The sequence below is a fragment of the Mus musculus genome, chromosome X, assembly GCF_000001635.26.
Source record: "Mus musculus strain C57BL/6J chromosome X, GRCm38.p6 C57BL/6J".
Classification (NCBI taxonomy): domain Eukaryota; kingdom Metazoa; phylum Chordata; class Mammalia; order Rodentia; family Muridae; genus Mus; species Mus musculus.
In genome coordinates this window covers 136,452,287-136,473,451 of record NC_000086.7, presented here as the reverse complement: position 1 = coordinate 136,473,451, position 21,165 = coordinate 136,452,287, and the positions used below count along the sequence as shown (strand labels likewise).

General features: G+C 39.8%; 1 protein-coding gene and 1 long non-coding RNA gene across 3 annotated transcripts in view; one reads left to right on the top strand and one right to left on the bottom strand.

Annotated features, from left to right (window-relative positions):
- Positions 1–21,165, bottom strand: part of Gm14991 — a 51,120-nt gene that overhangs the window by 16,662 nt on the left and 13,293 nt on the right. The window contains exon 2 of the long non-coding RNA XR_387069.2: positions 3,293–3,325. This is a non-coding gene — a long non-coding RNA (predicted gene 14991). The remainder of the gene's footprint in view (positions 1–3,292; positions 3,326–21,165) is intronic.
- The window catches only part of Kir3dl2 (killer cell immunoglobulin-like receptor, three domains, long cytoplasmic tail, 2), a 96,151-nt gene that overhangs the window by 70,626 nt on the left and 4,360 nt on the right, over positions 1–21,165 (top strand). The window contains exons 1-6 of one of the 2 annotated variants that reach the window (NM_177748.2): positions 4,411–4,449; positions 4,683–4,718; positions 15,655–15,933; positions 17,090–17,395; positions 19,899–20,195; positions 21,085–21,123. In NM_177748.2, coding sequence (NP_808416.1) covers positions 4,416–4,449; positions 4,683–4,718; positions 15,655–15,933; positions 17,090–17,395; positions 19,899–20,195; positions 21,085–21,123 — 991 coding nt within the window. In that variant the 5' untranslated portion in view covers positions 4,411–4,415. Of the gene's footprint in view, positions 1–4,410; positions 4,450–4,682; positions 4,719–15,654; positions 15,934–17,089; positions 17,396–19,898; positions 20,196–21,084; positions 21,124–21,165 lie in introns of those variants that run through there. The other variant, XM_006528538.3, reaches the window with a different exon arrangement.

Below are 21,165 nucleotides of genomic sequence, written 5' to 3'. Positions count from 1 at the left end.
TACAACCACTCTGGAAATCAGTCTGGCGGTTCCTCAGAAAATTGGACATAGTACTACTGGAGGATCCCAAAATACCTCTCCTGGGCATATATCTAGAGGATGGTCCACTATGTTCATAGCAGCCTTATTTATAATAGCCATATACTGGAAAGAACTCAGATGCCCCTCAACAGAGGAATGGATACAGAAAATATGGTACATTTACACAACGGAGTACTACTCAGCTATTAAAAAGAATGAATTTATCAAATTTCTAGGCAAACGGATGGATCTGGAGGGCATCATCCTGAGTGAGGTAACCCAATCACAAAGGAACTCCCACAATATGTACTCACTGATAAGTGGATATTAGCCCAGTAACTTAGAATACCCAAAATATAAGATACAATTTGCTAAACGCATGAAACTCAAGAAAAACGAAGACCAAAGTGTGGACACTTTGCCCCTTATTAGAATTGGGACCAAAACACCCATGGAAGGAGTTACAGAGACAAAGTTTGGAGCTGAGACAAAAGGATGGACCATTTAGAGAGTGCCATATCCAGGGATCCATCCCACAATCAGCTTCCAAATGCTGACACCATTGCATACACTAGCAAGATTTTGCTGAAAGGACCAAGATAGATCTGTCTCTTATGAAACTATGCCGGGGCCTAGCAAACACAGAACTGGATGCTCACAGTCAGCTATTGGATGGACCACAGGGCCCCCAATGGAGGAGCTAGAGAAAGGACCCAAGGAGCTAAAGGGATCTGCAATCCAATAGGTGGAACAACAATATGAACTAACCAGTACCCCCCTGGAGCTCTTGTCTCTAGCTGCATATGAATCAGAAAATGGCATAGTAGGCCATCAGTGGAAAGAGTGGCCCATCAGTCTTGCAAACTTTATATACCTCAGTACAGCGGAACGACAGGGCCAAGAAGTGGGAGTGGGTGGGTGGGGGACTTAGTGGGGGAGCGTGTGGGGGACTTTTGGGATAGCATTGGAAATGTAAATGAAATAAATACCCAATAAAAAAAAGAAAAAGAAAACCATTCCAAATTATTAAAATAATTCTTCATATTTAGTTTCCCCAAATGGAGTCTGCCTGTGGCAACAAACTATTCTTAAGGACTGTATGCCCAGCAGAATATGACTAACCGAAAACAAACAAACAAAGAAAAAAACTAAACAATATTGACATTGTTTATCTTCAGAAAACATTACCAAATATTGTTGCTTATGCTTCGGCATTTCTGAGGATGAATGGTTAAGGCTCTGTCAGTCTCTTAATTGCCAGCAAACACAATAAACCTAAGAGGCTGTAGTGGCATCCATATGTTTGTGGTAGATAATAGCTCTATAATTAAACTTAATATCTGCTCTACCTCAAGGAAATAATTCCTAGTTCTAGAAATCTATCCAAATATTCAGGGCTAGCGAGATCATTGCTTTTGGAGAGATCTAAAAACTGAAAGTTTACAAAATAAAAATAATTCCCAATTTCATTACAGATATCAAAATATTCAGGCTTGTATTCGCAGGTACATATAAACACTGTCCCTATAAACAGAAGAAAAAAGGAAAACAACATTCTATTCACCACAGACAAACACAGTACAAAAACTGAAGCCTGTAAAAGTAAAGAGAAACACTGATCGTGTGATGCCCAGATCCAGGGGCTCCATCTGAGTCTAACACTCCTTTGCAAGTGAGGCTCACAGGTCATCATGCAATACGGGGAAGATGGAGTCTAAGAACCAGAGGAACAGGAAGTGTGGTGTGAGATTGCATCTCCTAGAAATGTGGTCAGCTCTAAAATTATAGGCATATAAATAACATTATACCAATTAAAAAGACTGCACTTATATATTTAGAAATATATACCTAGATATGTAGACTTAATTAAATATAAAAGTGCATCTGAGGGTGAACAAATCAGATACATGGTGAATACAGACTGAGGTGAGTAAAGGCAAGGAGAAATCAAATAATTATTATTGATTTGAAAAACGTATTAGTGTATGTTTTAAGTTTAAAAAAAAGTAGATTCTTGCTAAGACAAAATGGATGCCAGTCACAGAGGATACTACACCCAGCAAAAATGTCATCCATGTTGATGAAAAAATTATCTTAAAGGAAAGAACCAAATGAAGGTACACAAACACACACACACACACACACACACACACACACACACACACACACACAATCAACACAAATGTAAAAATGATAGGAAGTTACAATTGTTGGACATAAGTATCTCTCAAGGTCAATGGAATCAATTGCCTAATAAAAAGAAATAGGCTAATTGAATGGATGCAAAAACAGGATCCACCATTCTGAGTAGAAGAAATTCACCCCGACATGGAGGATAAACATTACCTTAGAATAAAAGGCTGGAAAGGGATTTACCTAGTAGACTCAAAAAGCAAGGTCAGGTTTCCATCCTAACATAATGACATAAGTCTAATAAAATAGACTTTCAACCAAAATCCATCAGAGGAGATAGAGGAGGGCACTTTGCACTCATCACAAGAAAAATCCACAAAGAAACGTCAATCACCCAGAAACTGATGGGAACAATGCAGAGTCCCACAGCCAAACATTCAGCAGAGATTGGAGAATCCTGTGGAAGAGGTGGGAAAGGGTAGTAGGAGCCAGTGAGGTCAAGGACACAACAACAAAACCTACAGAGTCCTGGGCTTATAGGTGCTCACAGAGACTAACCCACCAACCAGACAGCATGCATGGGAGGAGCATAAGCCCTCTCTACATATAGGTAGTAGATGTGCAGCTAGTTTTCATACGGGACCCCTAGAAAAGAAGCAGGGGCTGCCTTTCACTCCGTTGCCTGCCTTTGGAGTGAGCTGCCATGTCTAGCCTCAATAAGAAAAGATACATCTATATTCCTAATGAAAGTTGATATGCCAAGGAAAGTTGATATCCATGGAAGGGCTACTCTTCTCAGAAGAGGAAGGGAGGGAAGATGGAGAAGTAGAAAGGAGAGGGAGATACTGACATGAGAGGAGATAGGGGAAGCTGGGATACACATGAAAGTACAAATAAATTATTTAATGAAAAATGTAGAATTATATACATATACATTACAAAGCCTAAAATATTATTATCTCTTAAATAATGAATTCTACATATGCATACTTCATTTGCAGTGTTTCTGTGCAGCCAGTTGTTTGTTGTGAAAACTGTAGTCCTGCTTCAAATGTTGCCATTTCTTTACAGTGGCCTTGCTGGTTCTTGCCCTCTGACATACTCTTCTAGAAATAGATTTTATCTTTATGTTTCTTACCTGGTCCTGTCACTGAGCGTTTAATATGTTGTGCTGGAATAAGAAGAAGAGAAACAGAGTTAGGAACTATCAAAACCATTTGGAAAATGCAAAAACAACTTGTCAAGTTATACATATCAGAAGCACTCACATAGGACAACCGTTCCTGAATGAAGTGGGAAACAGAATGAATTTATGTCTAGGGTTTTGTAAAGAATGGTAAGCCTATATGACTGGACACATCCTTCAGAAGATACAGTTGTGTCTTGTGCTTGCAGAGGGCCCAGCATCAGATGCTTATACCTACACTAGAAGTATCACTTCTCCCAGTGACCCCTGCACCAGGGCCTCTAATCAACACCCACTTCGGGCATTACTAAACACCAGTGCTCAGATGAAAATACAGACACATGCACAGAATTTTAAAGTGAAATGTTTTAAGGATTAGGTCATAAAACACAATTGAATTAGAGTTAAAACGCACTTGCCTTATCTCTCTGACTTTTAAACAGAAGTGCAATTTTATTACTCTAAATAACTAATCAATCAGCTATAATTACATAATTGTGACTTGAAACTGGAAGGAGCACAGCATAATAATTTTGATTGACACATTAGTTTTGCTTTTATAACATGAATGATATTCATTGAACACATCACGCATAACACCACAGGAACCATTGATGCTCAGGTTTAGAAAGGAACAGAGTACATAAAAGGATTTAGTATGTTAATCAAGTTCAAACATTTAGAACAAGAAGGTTTGGTCCAAGACATAACTCAGTTGTGGTCATAGAAAATGTTGTGTCTGAAGGACTAAAGTCTGAAAATTTTCAGCAAGCTATGATCCTCCTAGACCACAATAAATCAGTGCATCCATCTTGCAGCAAGAGACAGGTTCACAGAGCAACAATCCACTCACTTGGGAGGCAAAGTCAGGTGGATCTTTGAGCTCAAGGCAAGTATTTCCTACAAAGTGCCAGGACAGTCAGGGCGACACAGAAAACCTGTGTCAAAAAAGAGAGACCTTGTGGCTGAGCATGAGTGTGATCTGTTGGTGAATCTGGCTTCCCGTGGTTTGCAGCTCCTCTGAGCCTCTCAGGACATCCGGTAGACTTTGTTCTGGCTCTGCTCCTTGCCAGCCATGCTGCTCTGGTTCCTCAGCCTCATGTGTTCTGGTGAGTTCTGCTGAGGATGAAAAGTGTGAAATAACAGGGTAGAATTATCATCTTGGGAGGTGAGAATTGTCCAAAGCAGAAATCCTGGCTTCCATGGAGGGTGTTGGTGCATAAGTTCATATAAACAACGTGGGCTCTGATTCCAGTGTTTAGAGGATGGACAGAAACTTCAGGTGTCAGAGGGTCAAGCTACTGTGAAAGGAGATCTTACATCATGAGGTTTTGTCTTCCAGGTTTCTTCCTAGTCCAGAGGATGTCAGCACACGTGGGTGAGTCCGTCCCTAAAACATGGAGTTACGGTCCATTTCCATAGACGGGTTTTATTCAGACAGGAGAGCAGGCAGTATGATTTTGGGGGGACAGGGACTGGTGTGTGGGATTGGTGCTGAGTATTTTGAACTGCCAAGGAAAGACCCTCCAAACCTGCCTCTCAGTCTGTCCTGGATACTCCCAGGCTCTGTGCCTGGCAGAGTTGGACATTAAACTTTGATTGAATGAACAAAATTTTATGGTTTGGGGGGATAGTGTTTCTCTATGTAGTCCTGGATATCCAACACCTCAGTTTGTAGACCCAGATGGCCATGAACTCAGAAATGCACCTGCCTTTGACACCCAAGTGCACTTATTAAAAGCATGTGCCACAACACCAAATAGATATTAAGCTGTTTAAATTTTTTTCTAATTTTTTCTTTTTTCTGTACTATTACGCAAAATCCCACACTTATTTGAGGTTTTGATATTATAATTTATTATGGATTATGTATGTGTTGCTCAACAAACTGTTGCGGGTATTAATTTTGTCTTCAGGCATTCCTTTTACACATAAGATTTCTGTGCCACTAGCACACTATTGTAACGCCTCTCCTTGTCTTACTTTTGAAGAATCATTTCACTTTTTCTACGTGAAGATGTTTTCATGTAGCTCATTACCAGCCCTTTATTTCAGCTTGAAGAACTCCATGACATTTTCTGGACCTTTTGATGAGGAACTCAGTCTGCTAGAGGTTTTCTGACACAAGTTTTCCATACTTCATGTCTGTAAGACAGTTTGCTGCTGTCTATAGGCAGACTTTTTCTTTTTTCCCCTTTCCTCACTGAAAACATCATCCTGGTCTCTTGTGACTTGTAGGCTCAGAAAGTGGCCATTAGCTATATTAGAAATCCTTATGTCTAATTATCCTTTGTCATGCAGATGCCAGGATCTCTTTTAATAGTGTGCTCTGTTACCTTCTTTATCTGGGTTGAAATTTTTTGTGTCATTGACCATCTTGTACCTGACCATTTCCATATTACTCTTTGTTTAAAGAGTCTTCTCTATTTTTTCTCTAAATGAGTTTTCTGTTTATTTTAATAGACAATTTCTTCTTTTTCTTAGTATTTTACAAATTCTATGAGAAATTCACACCCTACATTTTAATTACATGCTTCCTCCTGCTTACATTCATTGAGACCTCTCTCTCCTATGCTCCCATGTGAATGTCTGCTTTCCTTTTTCCTCTAGTGATTTTTAATGACTGATAATTTGTTATTTGTGTAGCATCAAAATATATGGTAGTTTTTCTTCATTGTATTTTAATACACTTTCCATACTTAGAGGTGACATTATATAACACCTGATCTAAGCTCACTTATTCTTTTAACAAATATGCTACAGAAACATTCTATTAAGTTTTTAAAAGTTTTATTTATTTATTTATTTATTTATTTATTTATTTATTTATTTATTTATTTATTTATTTATTTGGATTCCAGTTGTTGCCCCTGCCTTGGTCCCCTCACCCAAACTTCCTCATCCTATTCTCCTCCCCCTTGGCTCTGAGAGGTGAGCCCCCCTTCCTAATTAAGCCTCCCCTTCCCTGGGGCCTCAAGTCTCTCAAGATTAAAGCTCATTTTCCTCCACCAAGGCCTGACCAGGCCAACCTCTGCCCTGTGTGTGTTAGGGCCTCTGGCTGCCCCTGTGCTCCTAGTTGGTGGCTCAGTCTCTGGGAGAGCCATGGGGTCTGGGTTAGTCGAGACTGTAGGTCTTCCTATGGAGTCACTCTCCCTTTCAGCTTCTTCAATCCTTCCCCTAATTCTACCAGAGGGGTCTGGGACTCCAGTAAAAGGGTTGGGTGAGAGTATCTGCCTCTGTCTCAGTCAGCTGCAGGTAGGGCCTCTCAGAGAACTCTATAAGCATGTGATAGCATCAGTAACAGTATCAGGCCTTGGTGCTCCCCATGAGATGGATCCCAATGTGGGCCAGTCATTGAGTCATCTTTCCTTCAGTCTCTTCTCCATGTTTTTCCCTGCAGTTCTTTTAGACAGGAACAATTGTGGGTCAGGAATTTTGATGGTGGGTTAGTAACTCTGACCTGCCACTTGAGGTCCTCTCTATCTACTGAAGGTGGATGCTTTGAGTTCCCTCTTTCCAAAGTTGGGCACTTTGAGGTCATCCCCATTGAATCCTGAGCATCTCTCACTTCCTGGGACTTTGGTCTTTCTAGAGGTTCCCCTCCCTCCCCCCAGGGTGCTTATCTCCATTCATTCTCTAGGCTTTCTAGGCTTCTCTTCTTTCCCCTCATATATGATCCTGTTCCCCTTTTCCTTCTGCCCTCCTAGACTGCTCCCTCCTTAACTTAGCCTCCAGTGATTATTCCCTTCCCCCTCCTAAGTGGGATTGAAGCCTCCTCACTTGGTCTTTTCTGCTTGTTACACTTATAATTGGTCTGTAGGGTGTGTCCTAGGTGTTCTGTACTTTTAGACTAATATCCACTTATCACTGAGTACATATCATGCATGTCCTTTTGGGTCTGGGTTACCTCACTCAGGATGACATTTTCTAGTTCCATCCATTTGCCTACAAAATTCATTATGCCCCTGTTTCTAATAGATGTAAAGTATTCCACTCTGTAAATGAACCACATTATCTGTATCCTTTCTTTGGTTGAGGAACATCTGGGTTGTTTCCAGCGTCTGGCTATTACAGACTTATAAGGCATCTATGGACATGGTAGAGTACGTATACTTGTAGATGGTGTGGCATTCTATGGCTGTATGTTTAAGAATAGTATAGTTGGGTCTTCAGATAGACTATTTACAATTTTCTGAGGAACCATCAGACAGATTTCCAAAGTGGTTGTACCAGCTTGCATTCCTACTACAATGGAGGAGTGTTTTTCTGTCTCCACATCTTGACGAGAAGGTACTGTTACATTTTTGATCTTAGCCATTTTGATTGGAGTGAGGTGGAATCTCAGGGTCATTTTGATTTGCATTTTTTTTAAAGAATTCTTTTTTTTTTCTTTCCATTTTTTATTAGGTATTTAGCTCATTTACATTTCCAATGCTATACCAAAAGTCCCCCATACCCACCCACCCCCAATCCCCTACCCACCCACTCCCCCTTTTTGGCCCTGGCGTTCCCCTGTACTGGGGCATATAAAGTTTGTGTGTCCAATGGGCCTCTCTTTCCAGTGATGGCCGACTAGGCCATCTTTTGATACATATGCAGCTAGAGTCAAGAGCTCCGGGGTACTGGTTAGTTCATAATGTTGTTCCACCTATAGGGTTGCAGATCCCTTTAGCTCCTTGGCTACTTTCTCTAGCTCCTCCATCGGGAGCCCTGTGATCCATCCATTAGCTGACTGTGAGCATCCACTTCTGTGTTTGCTAGGCCCCGGCATAGTCTCACAAGAGACAGCTACATCTGGGTCCTTTCGATAAAATCTTGCTAGTGTATGCAATGGTGTCAGCGTTTGGATGCTGATTATGGGGTGGATCCCTGGATATGGCAGTCTCTACATGGTCCATCCTTTCATCTCAGCTCCAAACTTTGTCTCTGTAACTCCTTCCAAGGGTGTTTTGTTCCCACTTCTAAGGAGGGGCATAGTGTCCACACTTCAGTCTTCATTTTTCTTGAGTTTCATGTGTTTAGGAAATTGTATCTTATATCTTGGGTATCCTAGGTTTTGGGCTAATATCCACTTATCAGTGAGTACATATTGTGTGAGTTCCTTTGTGAATGTGTTACCTCACTCAGGATGATGCCCTCCAGGTCCATCCATTTGGCTAGGAATTTCATAAATTCATTCTTTTTAATAGCTGAGTAGTACTCCATTGTGTAGATGTACCGCATTTTCTGTATCCATTCCTCTGTTGAGGGGCATCTGGGTTCTTTCCAGCTTCTGGCTATTATAAATAAGGCTGCTATGAACATAGTGGAGCATGTGTCCTTCTTACCAGTTGGGGCATCTTCTGGATATATGCCCAGGAGAGGTATTGCTGGATCCTCCGGTAGTACTATGTCCAATTTTCTGAGGAACCGCCAGACGGATTTCCAGAGTGGTTGTACAAGCCTGCAATCCCACCAACAATGGAGGAGTGTTCCTCTTTCTCCACATCCTCGCCAGCATCTGCTGTCACCTGAGTTTTTGATCTTAGCCATTCTGACTGGTGTGAGGTAGAATCTCAGGGTTGTTTTGATTTGCATTTCCCTGATGATTAAGGATGTTGAACATTTTTTCAGGTACTTCTCTGCCATTCGGTATTCCTCAGGTGAGAATTCTTTGTTCAGTTCTGAGCCCCATTTTTTAATGGGGTTATTTGATTTTCTGAAGTCCACCTTCTTGAGTTCTTTATATATGTTGGATATTAGTCCCCTATCTGATTTAGGATAGGTAAAGATCCTTTCCCAATCTGTTGGTGGTCTCTTTGTCTTATTGAGGTGTCTTTTGCCTTGCAGAAACTTTGGAGTTTCATTAGGTCCCATTTGTCAATTCTCGATCTTACAGCACATGCCATTGCTGTTCTGTTCAGGAATTTTTCCCCTGTGCCCATATCTTCAAGGCTTTTCCCCACTTTCTCCTCTATAAGTTTCAGTGTCTCTGGTTTTATGTGAAGTTCCTTGATCCATTTAGATTTGACCTTAGTACAAGGAGATAAGTATGGATCGATTGGCATTCTTCTACATGATAACAACCAGTTGTGCCAGCACCAATTGTTGAAAATGCTGTCTTTCTTCCACTGGATGGTTTTAGCTCCCTTGTCGAAGATCAAGTGACCATAGGTGTGTGGGTTCATTTCTGGGTCTTCAATTCTATTCCATTGGTCTACTTGTCTGTCTCTATACCAGTACCATGCAGTTTTTACCACAATTGCTCTGTAGTAAAGCTTTAGGTCAGGCATGGTGATTCCACCAGAGGTTCTTTTATCCTTGAGAAGACTTTTTGCTATCCTAGGTTTTTTGTTATTCCAGATGAATTTGCAAATTGCTCCTTCTAATTCGTTGAAGAATTGAGTTGGAATTTTGATGGGGATTGCATTGAATCTGTAGATTGCTTTTGGTAAGATAGCCATTTTTACAATATTGATCCTGCCAATCCATGAGCATGGGAGATCTTTCCATCTTCTGAGATCTTCTTTAATTTCTTTCTTCAGAGACTTGAAGTTTTTATCATACAGATCTTTCACTTCCTTAGTTAGAGTCACACCGAGATATTTTTATATTATTTGTGACTATTGAGAAGGGTGTTGTTTCCCTAATTTCTTTCTCAGCCTGTTTATTCTTTGTGTAGAGAAAGGCCATTGACTTGCTTGAGTTAATTTTATATCCAGCTACTTCACCGAAGCTGTTTATCAGGTTTAGGAGTTCTCTGGTAGAATTTTTAGGGTCACTTATATATACTATCATATCATCTGCAAAAAGTGATATTTTGACTTCCTCCTTTCCAATTTGTATCCCCTTGATCTCCTTTTGTTGTCGAATTGCTCTGGCTAATACTTCAAGTACTATGTTGAAAAGGTAGGGAGAAAGTGGGCAGCCTTGTCTAGTCCCTGATTTTAGTGGGATTGCTTCCAGCTTCTCTCCATTTACTTTGATGTTGGCTACTGGTTTGCTGTAGATTGCTTTTATCATGTTTAGGTATGGGCCTTGAATTCCTGATCTTTCCAACACTTTTATCATGAATGGGTGTTGGATCTTGTCAAATGCTTTTTCTGCATCCAACGAGATGATCATGTGGTTTTTGTCTTAGAGTTTGTTTATATAGTCGATTACATTGATGGATTTTCGTATATTAAACCATCCCTGCATTCCTGGAATAAAACCTACTTGGTCAGGATGGATGATTGCTTTAATGTGTTCTTGGATTCGGTTAGCGAGAATTTTATTGAGGATTTTTGCATCGATATTCATAAGAGAAATTGGTCTGAAGTTCTCTATCTTTGTTGGATCTTTCTGTGGTTTAGGTATCAGAGTAATAGTGGCTTCATAAAATGAGTTGGGTAGAGTACTTTCTACTTCTATCTTGTGAAAAAGTTTGTGCAGAACTGGAATTAGCTCTTCTTTGAAGGTCTGATAGAACTCTGCACTAAACCCGTCTGGTCCTGGGCTTTTTTTGGCTGGGAGACTATTTATAACTGCTTCTATTTCTTTAGGGGATATGGGACTGTTTAGAAGGTCAACTTGATCCTGATTCAACTTTGGTACCTGGTATCTGTCCAGAAATTTGTCCATTTCGTCCAGGTTTTCCAGTTTTGTTGAGTATAGCCTTTTGTAGAAGGATCTGGTGGTGTTTTGGATTTCTTCAGGATCTGTTGTTATGTCTCCCTTTTCAGTTCTGATTTTGTTAATTAGGATTTTGTCTCTGTGCCCTCTAGTGAGTCTAGCTAAGGGTTTATCTATCTTGTTGATTTTCTCAAAGAACCAACTCCTCGTTTGGTTAATTCTTTGAATAGTTCTTCTTGTTTCCACTTGGTTGATTTCACCCCTGAGTTTGATTATTTCCTGCCGTCTACTCCTCTTGGGTGAATTTGCTTCCTTTTTTCTAGAGCTTTTAGATGTGTTGTCAAGCTGCTAGTATGTGCTCTCTCCCGTTTCTTCATGGAGGCACTCAGAGCTATGAGTTTCCCTCTTAGAAATGCTTTCATTGTGTCCCAAAGGTTTGGGTACGTTGTGGCTTCATTTTCATTAAACTCTAAAAAGTCTTTAATTTCTTTCTTTATTCCTTCCTTGACCAAGGTATTATTGAGAAGAGTGTTGTTCAGTTTCCACGTGAGTGTTGGCTTTCTGTTATTTTTTTTGTTATTGAAGATCAGCCTTAGTGCATGGTGATCTGATAGGATACATGGGATAATTTCAATATTTTTGAATCTGTTGAGGCCTGTTTTGTGACCTATTATGTGGTCAATTTTGGAGAAGGTACCATGAGGTGCTGAGAAGAAGGTATATCCTTTTGTTTTAGGATAAAATGTTCTGTAGATATCTGTCAGATCCATTTGTTTCATCACTTCTGTTAGTTTCAGTGTGTCCCTGTTTAGTTTCTGTTTCCATGATCTGTCCATTGGTGAAAGTGGTGTGTTGAAGTCTCCCACTATTATTGTGTGAGGTGCAATGTGTGCTTTGAGCTTTACTAAAGTTTCTTTAATGAATGTGGCTGCCCTTGTATTTGGAGCATAGATATTCAGAATTGAGAGTTCCTCTTGGAGGATTTTACCTTTGATGAGAACAAAGTGCCCCTCCTTGTCTTTTTTGATGACTTTGGGTTGGAAGTCAATCTTATCAGATATTAGGATGGCTACTCCAGCTTGTTTCTTCATACCATTTGCTTGGAAAATTGTTTTCCAGCCTTTTATTCTGAGGTAGTGTCTATCTTTTTCTCTGAGATGTGTCTCCTGTAAACAGCAAAATGTTGGGTCTTGTTTGTGTATCCAGTTTGTTAGTCTATGTCTTTTTATTGGGGAGTTGAGACCATTGATGTTAAGAGATATTAAGGAAAAGTAATTGTTGCTTCCTGTTATTTTTGTTGTTAAAGTTGGCATTCTGTTCTTGTGGCTGTCTTCTTTTAGGTTTGTTGAGGGATTACCTTCTTGTTTTTTCTAGGGCATTGTTCCCGTTCTTGTATTGGTTTTTTTCTGTTATTAACCTTTGAAGGGCTGGATTCGTGGAGAGATACTGTGTGAATTTGGTTTTGTCGTGGAATACTTTGGTTTCTCCATCTATGGTAATTGAGAGTTTGGCTGGGTATAGTAGCCTGGGCTGGAATTTGTGTTCTCTTAGTGTCTGTATAACATCTGTCCAGGCTCTTCTGGCTTTCATAGTCTCTGGTGAAAAATCTGGTGTAATTCTGATAGGCTTGCCTTTGTATGTTACTTGACCTTTTTCCCTTACTGCTTTTAGTATTCTATCTTTATTTAGTGCATTTGTTGTTCTGATTATTATGTGTCGGAAGGAATTTCTTTTCTGGTCCAGTCTATTTGGAGTTCTGTAGGCTTCTTGTATGTTCATAGGTATCTCTTTCTTTATATTTGGGAAGTTTTCTTCAATAATTTTGTTGAAGATGTTTGCTGGTCCTTTGAGTTGAAAATCTTCATTCTCATCCACTCCTATTATCCGTAGGTTTGGTCTTCCCATTGTGTCCTGGATTTCCTGGATATTTTGAGTTAGGATCTTTTTGCATTTTCCATTTTCTTTGATTGTTGTGCCGATGTTCTCTATGGAATCTTCTGCACCTGAGATTCTCTCTTCCATCTCTTGTATTCTGTTGCTGATGCTCAAATCTATGGTTCCAGATTTCTTTCCTAGGGTTTCTATCTCCAGTGTTGCCTCACTTTGAGTTTTCTTTATTGTTTCTACTTCCCTTTTTAAGTCTAGTATGGTTTTGTTCATTTCCATCACCTGTTTGTATGTTTTTTCCTCTTTTTCTGTAAGGACTTCTACCTGTTTGATTGTGTTTTCCTGTTTTTCTTTAAGGACTTGTAACTCTTTAGCAGTGTATTTCTTTAAGTGATTTATTAAAGTCCTTCTTGATGTCCTCTACCATCATCATGAGATATGCTTTTAAATCTAGGTCTAGGTTTTCGGGTGTGTTGGGGTGCCCTGGACTGGGCGAAGTGGGAGTGCTGGGTTCTGATGATGGTGAGTGGTCTTGGTTCCTGTTAGTAGGATTCCTACGTTTCCCTTTCGCCATCTGGTAATCTCTGGAGTTAGTAGTTATAGTTGACTCTGTTTAGAGATTGTTCTTCTGGTGATTCTGTTACCGTCTCTCAGCAGACCTGGGAGACAGATTCTCTCCTCTGAGTTTCAGTGCTCAGAGCACTCTCTGCTGGGAAGCTCTCTTACAGGGAAGGTGCGCAGATACCTTGTTTTTAGACCTCCTCCTGGTCGAAGAAGAAGGCCCAAAACAGGGCCTCTCTCAGAAGCTGTGTTGCTTTGGCAGTTCCCAGAAGCTGTCAGCTTCTGTGGTGCAGACTCTCACCTGTGCAGACTAAAATCCTAAGTTCCAGGGAGTCCTGGAACCAAGATGGTGACCGCTGCTCCTGAGGCTGAGGCCGCCTCCCGAGCCAGGCGGACACCTGTCCTCTGGTCCGGACGGTGGCCGGCTGTCTGCGGCCCGCCAAGGGTGCTGCCTCAGCGGCTCTGTGCTTCTGCCCGTTCCAGACGCTGTCCGGTTCTCTGGCGCACCCTCTAACCTGTTCAGACTAATTTCCTAGGTCCCGCGGAGTCCGATTTGCATTTTTCTGGTGGCCAAGGATTTTGAACATGTTTTAAGTGCTTCTTGGACATGTGAGACTCTTTTGTTGTGAATTCTCTGTTTAGCTCTGCACCAAATTTTCAATTGGATTATATGGTTTTCTGGAGGTTGACATCTTGAGTTCTTCATATATTTTAGATAGTAGGCTGCTGTTGGATGTGGGATTAGTGAAGATTTTATTCCCAATCTGTAGGTTTCCTATTTATCTTATGGACAGTATCTTTTGCCTCACAGAAGCTTTTTAGTTTCATGACATTCTATTTATCAATTGTTGATTTTAGAGCCTGAGCTACTGGTGTTTTATTTGGGAACTTTTCCCCTAAGCCAATGAGTTTGAGGCTCTTTCTCAATCTCATAAGAAGAGTGGTGTAGCTCAGGGAGGTGGGACAGGTCCTGTGTCAGCTGGGCTGTGTGGGTATCCCAGCAGGTGTGTGTATTTGCGCTAGATTCTCACTTGTGTTTTTCCTTTGTGTGGTCCTCCTGGGAGGATCACAGGATGTCTCAGTTGGGCACATATGAGGCTGCTGATCAACTTTTAATTGTGTGTGTGTGTGTGTGTGTGTGTGTGTGTACATGTACATGTACATGCACATTCGATCTCCAAGTCACCCAAGTGGCCAAGTAATGCTGTATTCCAATGTTTCAAATGCATGGCGCCTTGGAATGGTAGTGAAACTACACGTCTGCATCTACCTTGTCACTATCAGTGTAGAAGCATGAGTCAGTATGACATCTGTGGATGGAGATCTATATGAGAATACAGAAAGAACAAATGTTTTCAAAACACTCCATTCCTCCAGATTTCTTGGAGATTTTCATCTTGTGAAATACTATGAGATTTCTTGCTCTCACTCCTGAGTTCTAGAAAATTGACAAAGGTATCCTCATGTGACAATTGTTATATTTCTAGAGTTGATGAATGTGAATCAAAAACATTCATTTACGGCTATCTCGTTATTACTGGCTTCCATCAGGCATCTGACAAAGAATTTCCCTCTAAACATAAAATATAATTCTTTTTGGATTGCAAATTTTATGACCAAATCTACTTGACTATTAAAAATTTATTTTAAGACTCTGGGTTAACAGATCTTAGCATAGAAAGGTCTATCATATATATATGATAGTTAGGGGATACTGATTATTTGAAAATGACCTATTTTGTTTCCTTAGGAGGAATACAACACATACTAATATGCCCACAAAGTAAACACATGACAGACCAAACAATGATTGCATCATGCCTAATGAGGTGATTCTGTGTGTTTTCTGAGATTACTACTAGCAGTAGAGATGATTATTTTCAGAAGAATAAAGCAACTAAAAGCATGACTAATGGAAAAATTAATATGGGTGCTTTTCATGAAGTGCAAAGCCATGGAAATCCACACAACTTTCAAGCACTGGCCATGACTCAGAGAACTCCTTTTGGAGCTCAGCTGTCCTAGTTGCTTAATTACTTTATAGGGCTTGAAAGGGGCACAGGTAAATCACGCAAGTTTTAGCTTTCCAGGGAATTTGAAGTTTATTTAACCTCCTAAGACTCATGAGATTTTCTACCTCTCCCATTAGAACAGGGATAGTTTAATTCACAGAAAATTTTTATAGAAAGGACCCCAAAGAAATAAAAATTGTAGATTTAACTCTCAAGAATAAAAGGGATCATTAAAATTTTACTCTGTTCCTTTTCTTGCAGGAAGTCATGATAAACCATTCCTATATGCCTGGCCAAGTTATGTTGTTCCTCTGGGACAGAATGTGACTCTTACATGTGACTCTCATAGAGGATCTAACATATTCAAACTGTACAAAGAAGAAGGGTCTCCAATCCCTCAGTTACATGAGACTACATTTCAGAAGAGCCAGGTCTTTGGTCCTGTGACCACAGAACATGCAGGAACCTACAGATGCTTCCATCCTCAATATGCTAATGTATTGTCAGCACATAGTGAGCCTCTGAAAATCATAATTTCAGGTCAGAGTCCATATTTGGACTATCATTTCATGCCCCCTATTCTCCCAACCCTAGAAATTCCAGAAAGAGCTTTAGTCAGTTTCATCATTATAGAGGAATGTTCAACAAAGAAAATTGAATATTATGCTGGGCATAATGTAATACCCATGTATATGTACTTTCTTTTATGAAAGGATTCTTGAGTTGAAAATAACTCAAGGAAAAATTGGGCTTTGAAGATGGATATTTGAAACGAGAGAAGGTATCAAAAAATTGACATCAGGGTGAGAGACTCAATTAGTCTGGGTCTGTAGAATTACAACTGTTAGTATGACAAAAATAATTAATAAAACAGTAGTTAGCATTAAAAAGCGTTGGCAGAGACACTCTATTCTTAACACTGGCAGTGATAAAAAGACTCCAAGTGCCAAGGAACGAATGAGGCCTCTAGAAGATGAAAGGCAAAGATAATGAAAAATTTCTAGTGATTTGAGCAGAGACACGTCCCTGCGGAAACCTTTATGACATTTGGCATGCTTCAAAATTTGGATCTCCAGAATGCTTTTGCTCCATTTAAGAACAGTATTTGTGATTATTTTTTCTGCAAGTGATTGGAAATTAATAGAAGGATCTGTATCAATGGGCATCTTAAAACCTAGAAAAGAGATGTCCAGAAAGCAGTAGGCCAGGATGATGACTCACCAAAGTTTTGGAGAGGACAATGCTCATGAACAAGAATGACAAGTGCTTGATATAAATTTGTATAATAGCGATTATCAGAAGACTTTCTCTGTTAACCACACTCACTACTAAATACCTTATTTTTCCAAGGATTACAGTTGATCAAAGTAGCACAAAGTGACTCATAAAAGAGCCTGGTATTAAGCTTGTCATGTTTCCTGCTCTCCCCAAACCTGGAAAGGGGCAATGGGATCCATGTTAGTATGGTTCAGAAGCCACATTCTCACAAGTCAATGGGAAAATATTGTGCTGCTGACAGAGCCAAAGAATTGAGAAGGGGATTTAGAGACATGGAGGAGTCTGTGTACAAAGTTAACATAAGCACAGAAATGCACACAGGGTCAATGACAGGGAAAACAGGGTAAGAAAGGGAGGACTATAGATTTTCCAAAACATGGAGAATGTGACCAAGTCCATGCAATTTCCTTATTTCTAGGAATCTACTTGAAGCCTTTCCTCTTGATTCTACAAAGTCCCCTGGTGAATTCAGGAGGGAATGTGACCCTGGAATGTCACTCAGAGAATATGTTCGATACATACATTTTGATTTCACACAGAATGGGAATAATCAAGAACTCTGTCCAAGTTTCTGCAGAACATCATGAAAGTGGGTCACATGTCACCTACTCAATAGGTCCCATGACACCTGACCTTGTTGGGACTTACACATGCTATGGTGCTAACAGTTACTACCCCTATGAATGGTCAGACCCCAGTGACCCCATTGACATCAAGATCACAGGTAAGAGAGTGTACACCTGTTCTTTACCCTCTTCGTGATGCATAACAGACATTGTGTAGTGTGGAAGCCTTGGGGCATCAGGTGGAAGATAACTGTGGGAAATTTAGAGAAAAGAAGACGTGGTGGGCATTTTACTGGCATAGACAATATAAACAGAGATACAAGGCCAGACAATTGGTTATTCTGTAAGACACCAATGCAGGGAAGTACAAAGGTGTCACAAGTAGAGATAAATATTCAGGGGTCAGGGGCCACTGGGTGAGCTTCATTTAACCAGAGAGAATGAAGTACTTCTACTTCCATTCAGACACTTGGGAAGTTCAGAATTTTGTTTGGCTTCTACCTCTGTAAGAAATCTGCTGGAAGAACCATATATCATACCTCAGGTTAATTGCTTAGTTGGAGTGGTTCTTAATGAGTCTTTAAGTCTTTGCACAGGTGGAACCTGGCTTTGACAACTGTTTGACAATTCTTCCTTTTATTGTGATTGACCCACTATTCACCCCAGAAAAATCATAGCCTTGGGTGATTTAATAGAGCTCCAATCACTATCTATTGTCTACACATCCAAACATTTTCAGTTCTTTTACTAAAATTATACAGACATTCTAGGATGGCTAAAATGAATCTAAGAAATTGTGCCCCTGGATATATATACATAATTCCATCATGAGAGAGGAGAGCGACAGAGAGCCTAAGACAGAGAGACAGAGAGAGACAGAGAGACAAAGACAGAGAGAGACAGAGAGAGACATAAAGAGAGAAACAGAGAGAGACAGAGAGAGAGAGACAGAGGAAGATGGAGAGAGAGAGTGAGAGAGAGAGAGAGAGAGACAGAGCTGAAAAATAGAAAGCATGGCATGTGTAGAAAAAGAAAACCTATAAAATCAAAAGCCTGGATGGAATATTTGCAAGTGTAAATGGAGAAATAATGGCAGATGTTGGATGTTTCAAAACAGGTCTGTGGAAGTACATGATATTATAGACTCAGGCAACAATACACTGAGAGGAACAAGAGAAGGGCAAACTTCATGGTCCCTTACATGGGTAGCAAACACATTCGTGAGATATTACATGCTTATTCAAGAGAGAATAATATAGATATCAAAAAGAGACAAGACAGAAAAGGAATAACTGAAAATAAAGTCAGTTTCTAGATTTTTAGTATGCATTAAATGCTTAAGTTATAAGTGATGAAATTATGGAGTAATTTGAATGGAGAAAGGTTAACAGAGAGGGATGGAAAAGCAGGTGGAATGTATATGTCATCGATGAAGAAATGAGCAGGAGGGAAAGGACCAGCAAAGGGGTCACAAGGGAGGGATGGAAATAAAATGAACAAAAATGAACTTTTAGAGGAGGTCATGATGAAGTTAATTAATTTGCATGCTAATTAAGATAAAATCATATGTAACTCAGATTAAATGCATCAATGTGCAAAACAATTGAAAAAGATGAAGGTGTATAAAACACCAGTTAGAAAAAATAATGAGACTGGTAAATGTTGAGGGACAATAAACAATATTTGCCTTAACATATTCAATATTAAACATACACAGAAACAGACAAACACACACACACCACCACCACCACTACCACCAAACAACAACAATTAAAAAACAATTTAATTTTTATTTAACTTCAAAAACTAAAAGATATTTTAAAGAAGTATAAAAATACCTTATGTACACATAAAAATATTTCATAAATCCAGTGTCAGATAAAATTCATATATATTAACAAAAGACATACTTTCAAAAACAAATGGAATGAAATAATAGCAATAGAGGTAAAAACTGTCAAAAATCAAAAGTAGAGAGAAAATATTTAAGTACCAGAGTAAGATCAGGGTCAAAGTATGACACTATAGTCAGAAGGATTGCAGAGAGAGAGTGTGTGAGAAAATGAGGGGAGAAGTAGAGAGTTGGAGGCAGAGAGATGGCAGAAAGGAGAGATCAAAAATTTGAGAGGGAGGAGTGAACACTAAGAAGTGAATGAACAGGGATAAGAATCTAGAACTCATTAAAAATGAAATAAGGGCTCTGAAGTTATTGTTCTGCACCTGATGGCTTCTGGTGCAGGTGAGGAAGGGGAAGGAGCCAATGATATTTAAGGGCATGACACTGGGAATTTGACCGTTCTCCAATGAGTGCATAGATAACAAAGTTGGACGTTTTACCTTTTAGATTTATCCTATTTTTGTTTCTTTTATTTTTATTTCATATTTTGGGGGAGGGAGGTCACAAGAGTGAGGAAATTAATATAGAAGGGCTGGGAGATGAATGTGATGTGGGTGCACGATGTGAAATTCCGAAGGAAACATAGTATTAAAGATAGAGAGGGAACATGGAGTTGGGTGGGGAGAAGGAAAGATGGGTAAGAGGGTTGCGTGTGAGAGGAGTCGGGGAGAAGAAGAGCTCTATAAAACATATCTTATGAAATTATCAAAGCAATCAACAAAAAAGTAGTCAGATCTTCTAAGGGACTGTGTCTTCTCTTCCAGGTGTATACAAGAAACCTTCTCTGTCAGTCCTGATGGGGCCTGTGCTGATGATGTCAGGAGAAACCATGACCCTGTCTTGCATCTCTGACCATCAGTTTGACATGTTCCATATGTCCAGGGAAGGGGTGCCTCAGGGACAGGGGATGCCTGGAGTGCAGATCCACAGTGGTAAATTCGAGGCAAAATTCCTTCTTAGTTCAATGATCCAAAAGGGGAACTATAGATGCTATGGCTCTTTCAGGAACTCTTCCCATGTGTGGTCCTCCCCAAGTGACCCCTTGTACCTTCCTGCCAAAGGTAAGACTGTCTCATATATATCTCATGTCCGGTAATTAATGAGATCCTGAGGCTAGGCCATTCCTGAGAACCATCCTACTGATGGCGAGGAAATACTTAAATACGTATACATATACATGTATACACATTCACGTACATATGCAACATATATATGTAAATGCCTATGCATCATATACATATACGTATGCATATATATTTGCATATCAATCATATACTAATACATATATGTGTACACATACACACATATATATAAAACAAAAATTGAGTCATCAATATTAATACATGTGTGTACACAGAACCCTCCATAACAATTATAATTAAAGAAAAAGATGCTTTCAACTTAAGAATATTGGGATGTTAAAAGAAACCTGTAAGAAAGGGTAAGAGGAAAACACTGAGGAAAGGAAATGGAGTGACAAAGGGATATAACTATATTTCCATTAAAAGCATTTAAAGAAGAGATGAAGTTTAAGTGAAGGTATTACAAAATGATAGACAGGGAATTGCCAATAAATCCTTATCTTGTCAGCCAGACACATTTGGTATCTGTGTATCCAGACAGATATAGGAAGGAGTCAGGCCAGTCTTATGAGGAATAAGGTTGGGATCAGCTTGGGTAGATCTGAGATGGTGCAGCACTTCTGCTCTCTGCTCACATAGAGCTCTCCACAGTATTTCTATTATCTCAGTACAATTTGAAATCCAAGGAGTCACCTCCTTTAAGCAAACCACATAGGGCATCTTATAACTTTAAATGCTCAGGACTAAGTAGTGAGGTAGGTACTGGTCATGGTCCAATCTCAAAGGACATTCCATCAGAGGATGACAGACAGTGCCACTGATCAGCTGTTCCCTCTCCTGTCTGTCTCCTTCTCTACTAAATTCACAGGAAACTGTCCTGCATGCACAGAAGAAGATCCCAAAATACGTGAGTAAATGACTCCACTTCTCTCTTGTAAAAACATGGTTA